Source organism: Doryrhamphus excisus, chromosome 2 (assembly GCF_030265055.1).
Source record: "Doryrhamphus excisus isolate RoL2022-K1 chromosome 2, RoL_Dexc_1.0, whole genome shotgun sequence".
Classification (NCBI taxonomy): domain Eukaryota; kingdom Metazoa; phylum Chordata; class Actinopteri; order Syngnathiformes; family Syngnathidae; genus Doryrhamphus; species Doryrhamphus excisus.
This window is the reverse complement of record NC_080467.1, coordinates 11,853,294-11,867,486: the sequence shown is the minus strand read 5'-3', so window position 1 is coordinate 11,867,486 and position 14,193 is coordinate 11,853,294. Positions and strand designations below refer to the sequence as shown.

Sequence of the window (14,193 nt, the reverse complement as noted above, 5' to 3'; positions counted from 1 at the left end):
GTCGCCAGTCAATCACAGGGCACATATAGACAAACAACCATTCACACTCACATTCATACCTATGGACAATTTGGAGTGGCCAATTAACCTAGCATGTTTTTGGAATGTGGGAGGAAACCGGAGTACCCGGAGAAAACCCACGCATGCACGGGGAGAACATGCAAACTCCACACAGAGATGGCCGAGGGTGGAATTGAACCCTGGTCTCCTAGCTGTGTGGCGCTAAACACTTGGTCACCGTGCAGTCACATATACCTTTTGTCTTTCAATATTATTTGAATAATAATACGCTATAGTAAACCACAAGACAGTGATTATTTATGAATGAATTAATTTGGGAAAAATATTCTAATATTCTACAATATATTTTTTGTTGTAATTGGAGAGAGTTTCATTTGAATTTAGAACCTTTGTGTGCTATTTTTTTGTTAGCATAAGTCTTTATCCTGTATGTTTTATTCTGTTTACTAGTATAGCCCACCTTAAGTATAACGCATAAATAAAGGCGGAATATCCAATCACCTTTACTTGTACTTAAAATGAACGGATGGATGGAATTGAACCCTGGTCTCCTAGCTGTGAGGTCTGTGCGCTAACCACTAGACCGCCGTGCCATTGTAATATTATTATTATTATCATTATTATCATTATTGTTATAATCTTTATCATTATTACCATTATTATTGTTATTATTATTATCACCATTATTATAATCATCATTAGTATTACCATTTTCATCATTATAGTTGTAACAATTTTTTGAATTTTTTTTAAATTATTTAATTTTACAGACTTCATTGCTTCTTGTAGAGTGCTGTATCATTCCATCTGTTGTTTTCTGAAATCCGCAGTATTTATGCTTTTATTGTCAATTTATTAGCCCACTTTTTCCCCCTAAGTGTAACATTTACATATCATTATCTGGATTGCATGTGTCTAATCTTGTGCATTAAAAAACAAGAACTTGAGACCGTGTCTGAACAGGAGAAGTTGACATTATCATCTGTGTTTCATAGGTGATTCTGAAGGCGCTGTTCTTTGAATACGATTTGAAGAAAGCTGTGTCCGACCCGAGGCTACACAACCAGCTGAGCCCCAACTCCACTGTCGCAGAGCACGACTTCGACAAAGTGAGCAGAACAAACAGGAAGTCATGTTAATGGTCTCATAAATATGTCTCAGATGTACCACATTAGTGTGTTGTAGACAGTCTGGGACCGTGTTGTTTTGTGTGTCTGTTGCTTTAATGCTAATGAGCTGTGTTGTCCATTGTTGTGCCTCTTCAAGAAGCGTTGTTGTGTATTTCTTCCACTTTCTACACATACAGTCGTCCATCGCAATATTGCTGTTTGATTATGACTCCCTGGCTCTATTGCGTTTTTTCCCAAATGAATTAATTCATAAATAATCACTGTCTTGTGGTTTACTATAGCGTATTATTATTCAAATAATATTGAAAGACAAAAGATATATGTGACTGCACGGTGGTGAGTGTTTAGCGCACAAAGCTAGGAGACCAGAGTTCAATTCCGCCCTCAGTCATCTCTGTGCGGAATTTGCATGTTCTTCCCGTGCATGCGTGGGTTTTCTCCGGGTATTCCAGTTTCCTCCCACATTCCAAAAACATGCTAGGTTAATTGGTGACTCCAAATTGTCCATAGGTATGAATGTGAGTGTGAATGGTTGTTTGTCTATATGTGCCCTGTGATTGGCTGGCCACCGCCTCTTGCCCGAAGACAGCTGGGATAGGCTCCAGCACCCCTTCGACCCTCGTGACTATAAGCGGTAGAAAATGAATGAATGAATGAATGAATTCATAAATAATCAATGTCTTGTGGTTTACTATAGCGTATTATTATTCAAATAATATTGAAAGACAAAAGGTATATGTGACTGCACGGTGGACGAGTGTTCAGTGCCACACAGCTAAGAGACCCGAGTTCAATTCCACCCTCAGTCATCTCTGTGCGGAGTTTGCATGTTCTTCCCGTCCAGGGTGTACCCCGCCTCTCGCCCGAAGACAGCTGGGATAGGCTCCAGCATCCCTGCGACCCTCGTGACTATAAGCGGTAGAAAATGAATGAATGAATGAATGATAAGGTATGGGAGTTAGCCTACAGTCACACTGCAAGGAGTCAGCTATAGCATGTCCGGCATGATAAAGTGAAAAGACGCTCTCCTCTCATTGTGTGTGGAAGTGGTAGTTTTATGGCTTCTTTGTCCTCCATCCCTACTCCATTTTTAAGTTAGAACATCATTGAAATGCCACTGTTGCATCATACCTCTACTATACATTTCATCCATGTGGCTAATGGTGCATGTGGCTAATGCACTTCCATCCTACTTGATTTTGTTTTCTTTCTTTACAGAACATCATGGCCGGTTTGGCAAATAAGAACCACGAGACGTCGTACCTCAAGTCGACCGGAGCCGTGGTGCAGGCGGTGGTTCGTTACAACGACGGACTCCACGCTGAGTCGGACCCTCGCAAGTGGTCGTACGCCGCGGGCTACTGAGGTCACCAACACCACTCTTGTGCAGTAGATTGGAGATTGACACCAGAGACTCAACACTCGTATGTTCTGTCAATCATTTCATGAGCAGAATTATGTTTTTCTAACAAACGTCTAACAACTGAAGCCTCAGGACCAAAACTAAAATGATCTGCTGTATCTTGATCACCTCGTTATGGTCAGACCATGAATGTTTAAAGCACAGCCGCCCCCGTGAACTTCTGTCCAACCATTCCTCGCTATTTATGAAGACCTTTTTGTAAATCATTACTGCTGTCAAAAAGACCATTAAAATGTGACCATGTGATATCCACAGTGAACAGAACTGGACGTTTATCAATCCTTGATCAAATCTTGGTTTGGATACATTTTAAAATCTCTCAAAGTTTGGACAAAGAAAGGAAATCCCCAACACTTCAAAATATTTGAAAGCTATGACATTCAAGACATGATGATCTGGAAGATCTGGGTTCAAGTCTCCGTTGAGCATACCTGCGACTTTGCAGTGTTCACAAAGTTGGTGCTCAGCCAAATGTAATGAGCGTAAGATTAAGATTAAGATATGCCTTTATTCATCCCTCAGTGGGGAAATTTGTAAAAAAAACAGCGCCACCTAGTTGGAAGCCCCGGCGGAGCGTACACGAGCGTACACGAGCGTACACGAGTGTACACGAGCGTACACGCTTTATTGCAAACAATGCATGATTGTTTCGCAAGGTCGCAGTACGGTGTTGTACGCGACTATGAAGTACCCCGGCCTTTGAGCAAAGCCTGCTGGGGAGAGGTCCAATACCTCCAGTGTACCCAATATAGTACACTAAAGAACGGATGCCAAATCACCCATTTTTTTTAAATACAATAGAACACCTCAGGTAATTAATTAAGGGTTCCAACAACTCCAAACATCAACACTACAACAGCACCTCAAGCAATATTTATCTAATTAACATGACTTAAAATATAAACACTTTAAATTAAGATGCATCTACTCATTTACTAAATAAATAGTAGACTAATCTTCACCCTTATCCAGACCCTCACCAAAATGTTCTTGCTTCTTTCTCATCAAATATGCTCCAGCAATCCAAACAACATCTTTTAATGCTTGATGAAAGAGCATATGAATATTTTTCCAAAGCCCCCATAAGGCTGCCGCCGGACTGAATAAAATCTTCACTTGTTGAGTGTCTTAGCCATTAGTTATTAAGAGGACAAAAAAAGCAGACAATTGGAGCCTCCGAGGCCCAATTAATCCCAGTCAGTTTTTTTTTTCTGCTGACACTTATGCAACACAGAAATATGAAACGCTTGCGACAGTTTTCTGTTTTTCAGATTTCTGTGACATCATGACAAATGCGTGTCCAAATTCAGTTGTGTCAACACTCCAGCACACTTCCACTTATTTCACTAGCTGCTATTGACCCTGACAGGTTTATTTTCCTGCGCCATACACGGGAATAAAATGTGTATCAAATCCACCGCCTCCCAGGAAAAAAGGCAGCGGAATCCACTTAAGAAATCATTACTTATTTATAATAAGTCTCAACTGCAATGTATTGCTTGTGCTTCCTTCAGTCTCTTCAGCACCTGAAGCAAGACGGGGCATGGAGGAGATTATTGCAGATCACAGTTATATGTAGAAGAAGAGCAAACGGGATCAATACCTACATAGCCACAATACTACACTATGGTTGTTTTGAAAGTAGCAGCAAATAGAATACTGTAGTAAAAATGCTTTGTTTGCTGACTGGCTGCAGGGAATATACACGGGGAAGGTGTGTTCCACTTTATTACCAAAGAGAACACCTTTTATAGGACAAGGAACAAGGTTGCGGGGGTGCTGGAGCCTATCCCAGCTGTCTTCAGGCGAGAGGCGGCGTACACCCTGGACTGGTGGCCAGCCAATCACAGGGCACATATAGACAAACAACCATTCACACTCACATTCATACTTATGGACAATTTGGAGTGGCCAATTAACCCTGCATTCATTCATTCATTCATTTTCTACCGCTTTTCCTCACGAGGGTCGCGGGGGGTGCTGGAGCCTATCCCAGCTGTCTTCGGGCGTAAGGCGGGGTACACCCTAGACTGGTCGCCAGCCAATCACAGGGCACATATAGACAAACAACCATTCACACTCACATTCATACCTATGGACAATTTGGAGTTGCCAATTAACCTAGCATGTTTTTGGAATGTGGGAGGAAACCGGAGTACCCGGAGAAAACCCACTCATGCACGGGGAGAACATGCAAACTCCACACAGAGATGGCCGAGGGTGGAATCGAATCCTGGTCCTCCTAGCTGTGAGGCCTACGCGCTAACCACTCGTCCACCATGCCGCTCCGTTTTCAATCCACTGTAGTCTAAAAATGCTACAAATTAAACAGTTGAAGTAATGAAAGGGAACTATATTGCAGGGTACTGATATAATATTAGAAAAATATATGCTAATATTTTCATTTTTGGACTTTGTATTAGTAGAACAGAGTGTGGTGGGATTAAACTGGCATGAGAAAGGTTAGTTTTATCCTACTGATGATGTGTTGTTGTAATTAGACCAGACCGTAGACCAGGTCGTTTGGACGAAGATGTCACTTGTTAAAAGTCACAGCAAACTATTTTACGCGATTGCTAATTGCGAATGCTAATATTTTGGACTAAGTAAAAAAACATACTAAATACTAAAAGAAAAATACTACAACATTTTTGTAATTCTTTTATGAAGTTTTTTTTGTATATGTACAAAGTCTTAAGAAATGAAGGCCACACTTTTAGAACAGATCGGTCGAGTGGTTAGCGCGCAGACCTCACAGCTAGGAGACCAGGGTTCAATTCCACCCTCGACCATCTCTGTGTGGAGTTTGCATGTTCTCCCCGTGCATGCGTGGGTTTTCTCCGGGTACTCCGGCTTCCTCCCACATTCCAAAAACATGCTAGGTTAATTGGCCACTCCAAATTGTTCATAGGTATGAGTGTGAGTGTGAATGGTTGTTTGTCTATATGTGCCCTGTGATTGGCTGGCCACCAGTCCAGGGTGTACCCCGCCTCTCGCCTGAAGACAGCTGGGATAGGCTCCAGCACCACTGCGGTAGAAAATGAATGAATGAATGTCATGTACATTATGACCTGTAAAATACCATCCCTTATTTAAAATACAAATAAATGCAGCACATTTCCTCTTTGTAAATTAAATGATCCAATTGATTCCAATTGGTGGCACGGCGGTCGAGTGGTTAGCGCGTAGACATCACAGCTAGGAGACCAGGGTTCAATTCCACCCTCGGCCATCTCTGTGTGGAGTTTGCATGTTCTCCCCGTGCATGCGTGGGTTTTCTCCGGGTACTCCGGTTTCCGCCCACATTCCAAAAACATGCTAGGTTAATTGGCGACTCCAAATTGTCCATAGGTATGAATGTGAGTGTGAATGGTTGTTTGTCTATATGTGCCCTGTGATTGGCTGGCGACCAGTCCAGGGTGTTCCCCGCCTCTCGCCCAAAGACAGCTGGGATAGGCTCCAACACCCCCCGCGACCCTCGTGAGGAAAAGCGGTAGAAAATGAATGAATGAATGAATGAATGAATGAATGATTCCAATTGATTCCAATTGATTCCAATTGATTCCAATTGATTCCAATTGATTCCAATTGATTCCAATTGATTCCAATTGATTCCAATTGATTCCAATTGATTCCAATTGATTCCATTTGAAAAAAATCATTCTGAAGAGCATTCTGAAGACAGGAGACGTGATGAAGTTTCCTCAACTGGCTGCAAGCATGGAAACCATTACCAAGCAAGGGGCGGACGCCTTCTACAGCGGCGAGATTGGACAGCAATTAATTGAAGACATTAAAGCTGCTGGTGGGTATAAAGAACATATAAGACGTCAAATAAATTAAATAGTATTACAAATGTCACATTCTTAGGTGGGACGTTAGAAATGGAGGATCTGAGGATCCTATCGGGTGAGGGTGGTCGACGCCTGGACTGTTCCTTTGGGGGACGCCTTAATGCACGTCCCTCCGCCGCCCGCTGGGGGCGCCCTGCTTGCATTCACTTGTCCACTGTGCAGCCTATGTACATGACATAATAGTTAAAATAACATATTACACTTGATTTCTTTGCAGAGAGGACATTCTCTATTGTTTTTACCATTTATTTTACTTCAATAATATATATATGGAATAATAATATAATATAATAAATTATATATATATAAGGGATGATGTATCACGGTGGCGTTTTTAATGTATTAATGTAGTGATGATGTAGTGTAGTGATGAAAAATATTTATCACTACTACTCTTGGTATACCTTAGTACCTACCTTACATACCTTAGTACAGCATTCAAATATTTCTGTATATTATTGTTATTATTATTATAACATGTACATGTATAAATGTAATTATCACATTTATACATGTACATCACATTTATACTCATACTAATATGTTTTTAAACATATTTCATGGCCAATGTAGGGATGAGGGAGTGTCTTTTTATAGCTAGGCTGTACCAATTGTAACTAATAATAATAATAGTAATATTTTATATGTACATTTATTGTACTTATTGCACCGTGTAAACTCCCAGAGGGGATTTTCTCTACTTTTTATGATAATTTAACAATGAATTGAAATTGTATGAACACGTTCATTAACCATTAATTAACAGAAATTAGTACTTACTACTAGCCAAAGGTGATTGTAGAGTGTGTTGGGGGGTGGGAGGGGGGGTCCTTTGGTAAGCTATTCCCCCTGAAGGTAGCCTAATATACATTTCATTATTTTTAATAGTGTTGTGTTTTACATGTCTATTTGTAGTTAATAATGTGCAAATAATAATAATAATGTGATCCTCCATTGTAGAGCTGTATTAAAAAAAAAAAATAATTAAATACTGTTTGTAATACTGTACACAAATATTTGGAATACCAGAGTGCTGAACTTTCCACTTTGCTTTTGACAGCAGGGAAGTGAAAGGACTTGTCAAGAATAGGAGGCACGGGGATGCCCTCCTTGGTGAGTCTGATGGCCTCCTCAAACAGTTTGGCCCACGACAGCCTGCCATACTGCTTGTGAAGGACTTCGTAGCCTCGCAGCTCTCCCGGAACGCCGATCCACGGACTATCTGGGAGGTAAGAATATTGAAAATAGGCTTCATCAAAACAGCTGATTGATTGACAAGCTACCTGTTACTTGTTTGCTTGTGGCAGGGCAGTCATCTAAGAGGTTGTGTTTACATTTCCCAGGGATTGTCTCTCTGAAGTTAAAGACTGTCACCTTGCCTGGGGAGACACATTATTCGGGCGTCGGCTTGAAGACATCCAATAAGGAACTAACCTGTTTTGTTTCTAACTGTGACCACAGAGCCTCCACCCAGGCCCATGCTTTGAGGATAGACCACACATGTGCACAGAAGAACTGCAATGGCGCCATCTACTGCCGAGCCACCTGCAGGAGAACATCCCTGGAGGAGGGAGTTACCGTGTACGGTATGGATTGGATTGGGGGGGGGGGGATTACATGCACAATATATGGGCCCACCCTGTGGATGCTATTTGTACTGCAAGGCTTGTTTGAGGTGCTGAAGATATGAAAACTAAATAGAATTATGATAATACGTCCTTAATGTTAAACAAAGTCTGTCCAGGAATTGAATTAATGTCATTTTTTACTTTAGAAATAAAGTGAATAAATTAATTATTGATTATACAGGCAAGATTTTGTATATTTCAACATTTGTAGCTTGTTTTTTCATGATTTAATGCAATTCCTTGTTTATTAAAGGCTTGTTTAAGTTGCTGAAGATATGAAAACTAAATAGAATTATGATAATATGTATTTAATGTCAAACAAAGTCTGTCCAGGAATTTAATTAATGTCATTTTCCACTTTGAAAATAATACAAATAAATAAATTATTGATTATACAGGCAATATTTTATATATTTCAACATTTTTAGCTTGTTTTTTCAAGATTTTACCCATTTCCTTGTTTTTTTAATGTTTATTAAAGGCTTGTTTAAGTTGCTGAAGATATGAAAACTAAATAGAATTATGATAATATGTCTTTAATGTCAAACAAAGTCTGTCCAGGAATTGAATTAATGTCATTTTCCACTTTGAAAATAATACAAATAAATCAATTATTGATTATACAGGCAATATTTTATATATTCCAACATTTTTAGCTTGTTTTTTAACAATTTAATGCATTTCCTTGTTTATTTAATGCACATATGGAAGTCGTAACCCATTACTGCTAAAATGTTTACATAACTCAACTAACTGCTATTTCACTTCAGTCTCACTGGTCATTTTATTACAATAATATTGATTGTGAATTGCGCCATGTGGCCAATACAGCCCAACTCCTGGGGAGCAACAGTGCTAAGAAGGCAGCGTTTAGACCCGCCTCCCTTGCTTCCCAGCAAACCAAGGGTGTCCAAAGTGTCTCCAAGGGACCACATGTGGACCTTGGGTCGCCTCCAATAGGATGGAATGTAAATAATGTAAAATGTAAATAGACAAAGACAAGTGGATAAGATACTAAGTACAATAACTACAAGCTGGAATTACTGAGAAGGAATGCATATCTTCTACCTGGCCCCTATGTATTGTGTAGTGGAAGAGGTTTCTAACTCATGGCTCCCGTGCCTGCAGCTGCTCTGAGGTCCGGACTTTGCTTCCATATGTTCACCCCCCCAGTGACGCTCCTTTCCAATGTCGAGTTGACGTGGGTTTTCTGAAACTTCACCACAAGAGGGAGGCATTTAGCACATTTTTAGTTTTTTTTATGTTAAATTGAATTCAATCAAATTATTGTATTTTTTCATATATATATTTTTTCTTTATTATTTATTTCTTTATTACGAAAAGCCGAAAGAAACACACAAATAATCAACATTTTTACTGGACTTCCACCAATACTGTTTCACCTTCATGCGGGTGTTCTAAAATTTAACCACAGGAGGGCGACATTGAGCCCATTTTTACGTATATTATTCTCATACTTCAATACAATGATCCATCATGTAACATAAAATGGCAGAAATATAATTCAATTACGATTAAACACATATTTAATTACAATGTTATTAAAATACTACAAATAATACATTTTGTTTCCCTAATTAATTTAATGACAGTTTATTATCGTTTTTATATTGTAGAATTGCGTCCTCTGTGTCAATAAATAGTTCTTAATAATCTAGCCTTTGCCTCATGGTCACCTACCCATGCCTGTGTCTATAATAAGCATATTGTCCAATACCTCTCTGCAAGGTACAGTATGATGTATAATTTATTGTAGTCACAAACAGCATCTTCAGGTTTCAGGCCTTTATAAACGAGCTAACAATGACAGCCATTATCAATCCATACTTGATAATTGGATGTGGATCACTGGAGCACTGAGTTCATTATGAGTCTATTATTGATGCCAGTCCAGCATGTTTGGGGGGTGCAGGGGTGGGCGTGAGGGGGGTCATATGATACGCACCTTTCTTTCTTCCAGCCGTGACGTGGTTAAATATTTAAGATGTTAATGAATCTTTCAGTCATAGCAAACTGTTCAGTTGCTAATATGGATGCAACGTTTAGCAATATGGTCGTCACGTGTGATTGGACAAATCAGTCATAGTCAGCAAATGATGCCAAATATAAGGTAGACTCTTTTAGTATTTTTGTTGTGATTTCATGGATTTCTTTCAGCATTTTCCTTCGTTTTTGTTTTTTTCTGCGAATACACATTATGGTCTGCACATGTGTTTCCATGGTGACTAGTTGATTTCGCCATAGTTTTTCTAAGGAACACAACTGACAACATGATTAATCGATTGATTATTATTTTTGGGATTAATCGTTGAATCCGATGCAGGAAGCCCACAATGCATTGCCAACAACAATATTCCATTAATACAGTATATTACCGGCTGAAAAATGAACTGCAATAGCTTCCAGTGTGTGTATGTTGGCATGTGTGTGCACCACTGGAGTTACAGTAAATGGGCCACTCTGCTCCCTGAGGCTGGTGTGTCGCTCTGTTGCATCCACACAGACTGGAGATCTACAATCAAACAGCATGGAGAAAATGTTTGTCTAAGGCATGCTAATTTTAATAGTTTTTTAAAGGCAAAATTATTATTAATTCATACGAATGACACTATGTGTCAATAAATCCCTCACATTTTGCAATAAGCAGCTTTATCCACATCTACGCCCATTTTCTTTTTTGGGGCCCTTGCCTGATCTGTCCAGTCACGTTCAATTGGTTCCAGATCCAACTGAATTTCCGCCAAATAGGATTCCTATCTGGAAATCTATTTGGAGTTTTGGAAGACATTTGTAAACATTATTATAGCCCTCTAGATATGTTATAACAGCAATATAGTCACATTTACACTCCTATTACACAATATTGTCCATGTGCTGAGGACAGGAAGTGACATTGGCGGTTCAGAGTTGAGTTTTAGCGTGGCACGGGTTATGCAATAATAGCCTGTGTTGTTATTATGATTATTCATTCATTCATTCATTTTCTACCGCTTTTCCTCACGAGGGTCGTGGGGGCTGCTGGAGCCTATCCCAGCTGTCTTCGGGCGTGAGGCGGGGTACACCCTGGACTGGTGGCCAGCCAATCACAGGGCACATATAGACAAACAACCATTCACACTCACATTCATACCTATGGACAATTTGGAGTCGCCAATTTTTGGAATGTGGGAGGAAACCGGAGTACTCGGAGAAAACCCATGCATGCATCTCCACACAGAGATGGCCGAGGGTGGAATTGAACCCGGGTCTCCTAGCTGTGAGGTCTGCGCGCTAACCACTCGGTCACCGTGCTGCCCATTATGATTATTATGTCATTCTTATTGAGCCTTTTGTGAGAAAAAGTAACATTGCTGACATCTAGTGACCAGTGTAGAAAATTGCATTCACAACTTGAATGCATTTTTAAATTCCTTGTATTTGTGTTTTAGTTCATTTAGACATTTTTAATGCTTAAACATTTAATTTAGGCTAAATAATTATATCATTTATGCATCGTTTTTTTTTTTTTACGAATAGGCCGTATTCAACCACAAAACAGCATGATTTTTTAATTAATATATTTTTGAAACACTGTGTGAAGCTGCGAAATTCAAACAGCAATGTGGCGAGGCACGGCTGTATGTATATATTTAAGAAAACGCCATCCATAATTGGAGGCAAACCTTTGTGTTATTAGTAGTTATTAATATCAACATGCCTCACAGCTAGGAGGACCAGGGTTCGATTCCACCCTCGGCCATCTCTGTGTGGAGTTTGCATGTTCTCCCTGTGCATGCGTGGGTTTTCTCCGGGTACTCCGGTTTCCTCCCACATTCCAAAAACATGCTAGGTTAATTGGCGACTCCAAATTGTCCATAGGTATGAATGTGAGTGTGAATGGTTGTTTGTCTATATGTGCCCTGTGATTGGCTGGCCACCAGTCCAGGGTGTACCCCGCCTCTCGCCCGAAGACAGCTGGGATAGGCTCCAGCACCCCCCACGACTCTCGTGAGGAAAAAGCGGTAGAAAATGAATGAATGAATGAATATCAACATGTCAGCTTTTTCATGTTACTCCTGTTTACGTCAGAATTGAGCATGTAAAGTGACGTCAACATGAGCAACCATGACTCTCTTCGGCTATTTAGCTTGTTAGCTTCCTTGCTATCGAGAAAACAGTGGTAATTAAAAAGAGAAGGGCCGTGTTATGTTATTGCATGTGGAATTAATACAATAATAGTGTTGTCAGCGCATATACTGACAGCAGCAAATACGTGTAAAAACGATGTGACGATGTAGCAGCAGAGGAGTAAAAGTAGGCTAATGTTCGAGCGATACAGCCAAGATACTTTCCCTCTCCCTGCAGCGCAACAAACACAGATGTCAGAGCACAAAAACTCCCCAGAGAGCAGAAGGCCAAATGTGCTCATTTAATTTCAAAGTATGGCGCTATCAAGCTCAGTGCATGACTTTTCTCTTCATTGGCAACAACAACAACAACAACAACATACATGAAGATCCCGGCACGGCTTGTTGCCCCGTATCCCTGGACATCTGCTGTGAGACGTGTATGACCCTGGGTGTAAATATGGCGTCACTCACATTCTCATGCAGCCAATCTCCCTTATTAAGTATAGCACAGGTTCATGCTCACAGTGAAGATTATGCAAACATAGCTTGCATGATAGGCTTTTTATCTCAGGGGCAAGATTAAGGTTTTTGCATGAGTGCAGCTCAGAATTTTTATAAACTAGAATAGCTCTCAGTAGACCCCCGCACACTTCCCCCCGTCCCCCCAAACCACCACAGATTCCGTCAGTCGTCTCTACTGGAAAGCCACAACATATAACATAGAGACCATCAATAGCATCTGTGCTAACATTGTAATACATTCATTCATTTTCTACTGTTTTTTCCTCATGAGGGTCGTGGGGGTGGGGGGGTACTGGAGCCTATCCCAGCTGTCTTGGGGCGAGAGGCGGGGTACACCCTGGACTGGTGGCCAGCCAATCACAGGGCACATATAGACAAACAACCATTCACACTCACATTCATACCTATGGATAATTTGGAGTGGCCAATTAACCTAGCATGTTTTTGGAATGTGGGAGGAAACCGGAGTACTCGGAGAAAACCCACGCATGCACGGGGAGAACATGCAAACTCCACACAGAGATGGCCGAGGGTGGAATTGAACCCTGGTCTCCTAGCTGTGAGGTCTGTGCGCTAACCACTCGACCTTTTAATACAGTTATTCTTAAAGTTACAGTATGATTGGTTGATGGCAGCCATGTTTTCCAACCAATTTCGCTCAAATTTTACAAACATGTGCTTGTCAATCCCGTAAAGTTGTGTACCAGTTTTTGTGGTGCTACCATTATTGTCCATCCCGGTTTAGCTTGGAATACGTGGCTTGTACTTGCAACTAAATTGGCTTCGTGGGAGGTGTGTTAAAGAAAAAACAAATGTAATTTGATCTTATCTTTGTTGAGTAAATTTGTTGTACAATTATATCATATTACATGTCTCCCATATCATTTTAAACCTAGCAAAAAAAAAGTACAACCGGATGCAGTCCAGTTCATACCACAGTTTGGAAAAAATAGTTCTCTTGAAAAGAAAACGGCTGCACGGTGGTTGGGTGGTTAGCACGTAGGCCACACAGCTGGAATACTCGAGTTCGATTCCACCCTCGACCATCTCTGTGTGGAGTTTGCATGTTCTCCCCGGTTTTCTCCGGGTACTCCGGTTTCCTCCCACATTCCAAAAACATGCTAGGTTAATTGGCCACTCCAAATTGTCCATAGATATGAATGTGAGTGTGAATGGTTGTTTGTCTATATGTGCCCTGTGATTGGCTGGCCCCCAGTCCAGGGTGTACCCCGCCTCTCGCCCGAAGACAGCTGGGATAGGCTCCAGCACCCCCCGCGACCCTCGTGAGGAAAAAGCTGTAGAAAATGAATGAAGGAATGAATGAGTTCTCTTGAAAAGAAAACAGCTGCACGGTGTTTGGGTGGTTAGCACACAGGCCACACAGCTGGAATACTCAAGTTTGATTCCACCCTCGGCCATCTCTGTGTGGAGTTTGCATGTTCTCCCCGTGCATGCGTGGGTTTTCTCCCACATTCCAAAAACATG

General features: G+C 40.8%; 1 protein-coding gene across 4 annotated transcripts in view; it reads left to right on the top strand.

Annotated features, from left to right (window-relative positions):
- Positions 1-2,813, top strand: part of ggt1b (gamma-glutamyltransferase 1b) — a 136,500-nt gene extending 133,687 nt beyond the window's left edge. For all 4 annotated transcript variants that reach the window (XM_058052056.1, XM_058052037.1, XM_058052064.1 and 1 more), the window contains 2 exons: positions 1,017-1,130; positions 2,370-2,813. In XM_058052056.1, the coding sequence (XP_057908039.1) occupies positions 1,017-1,130; positions 2,370-2,516 (261 nt within the window). In that variant the 3' untranslated portion in view covers positions 2,517-2,813. The remainder of the gene's footprint in view (positions 1-1,016; positions 1,131-2,369) is intronic.
- Positions 2,814-14,193: the final 11,380 nt, after the last annotated feature.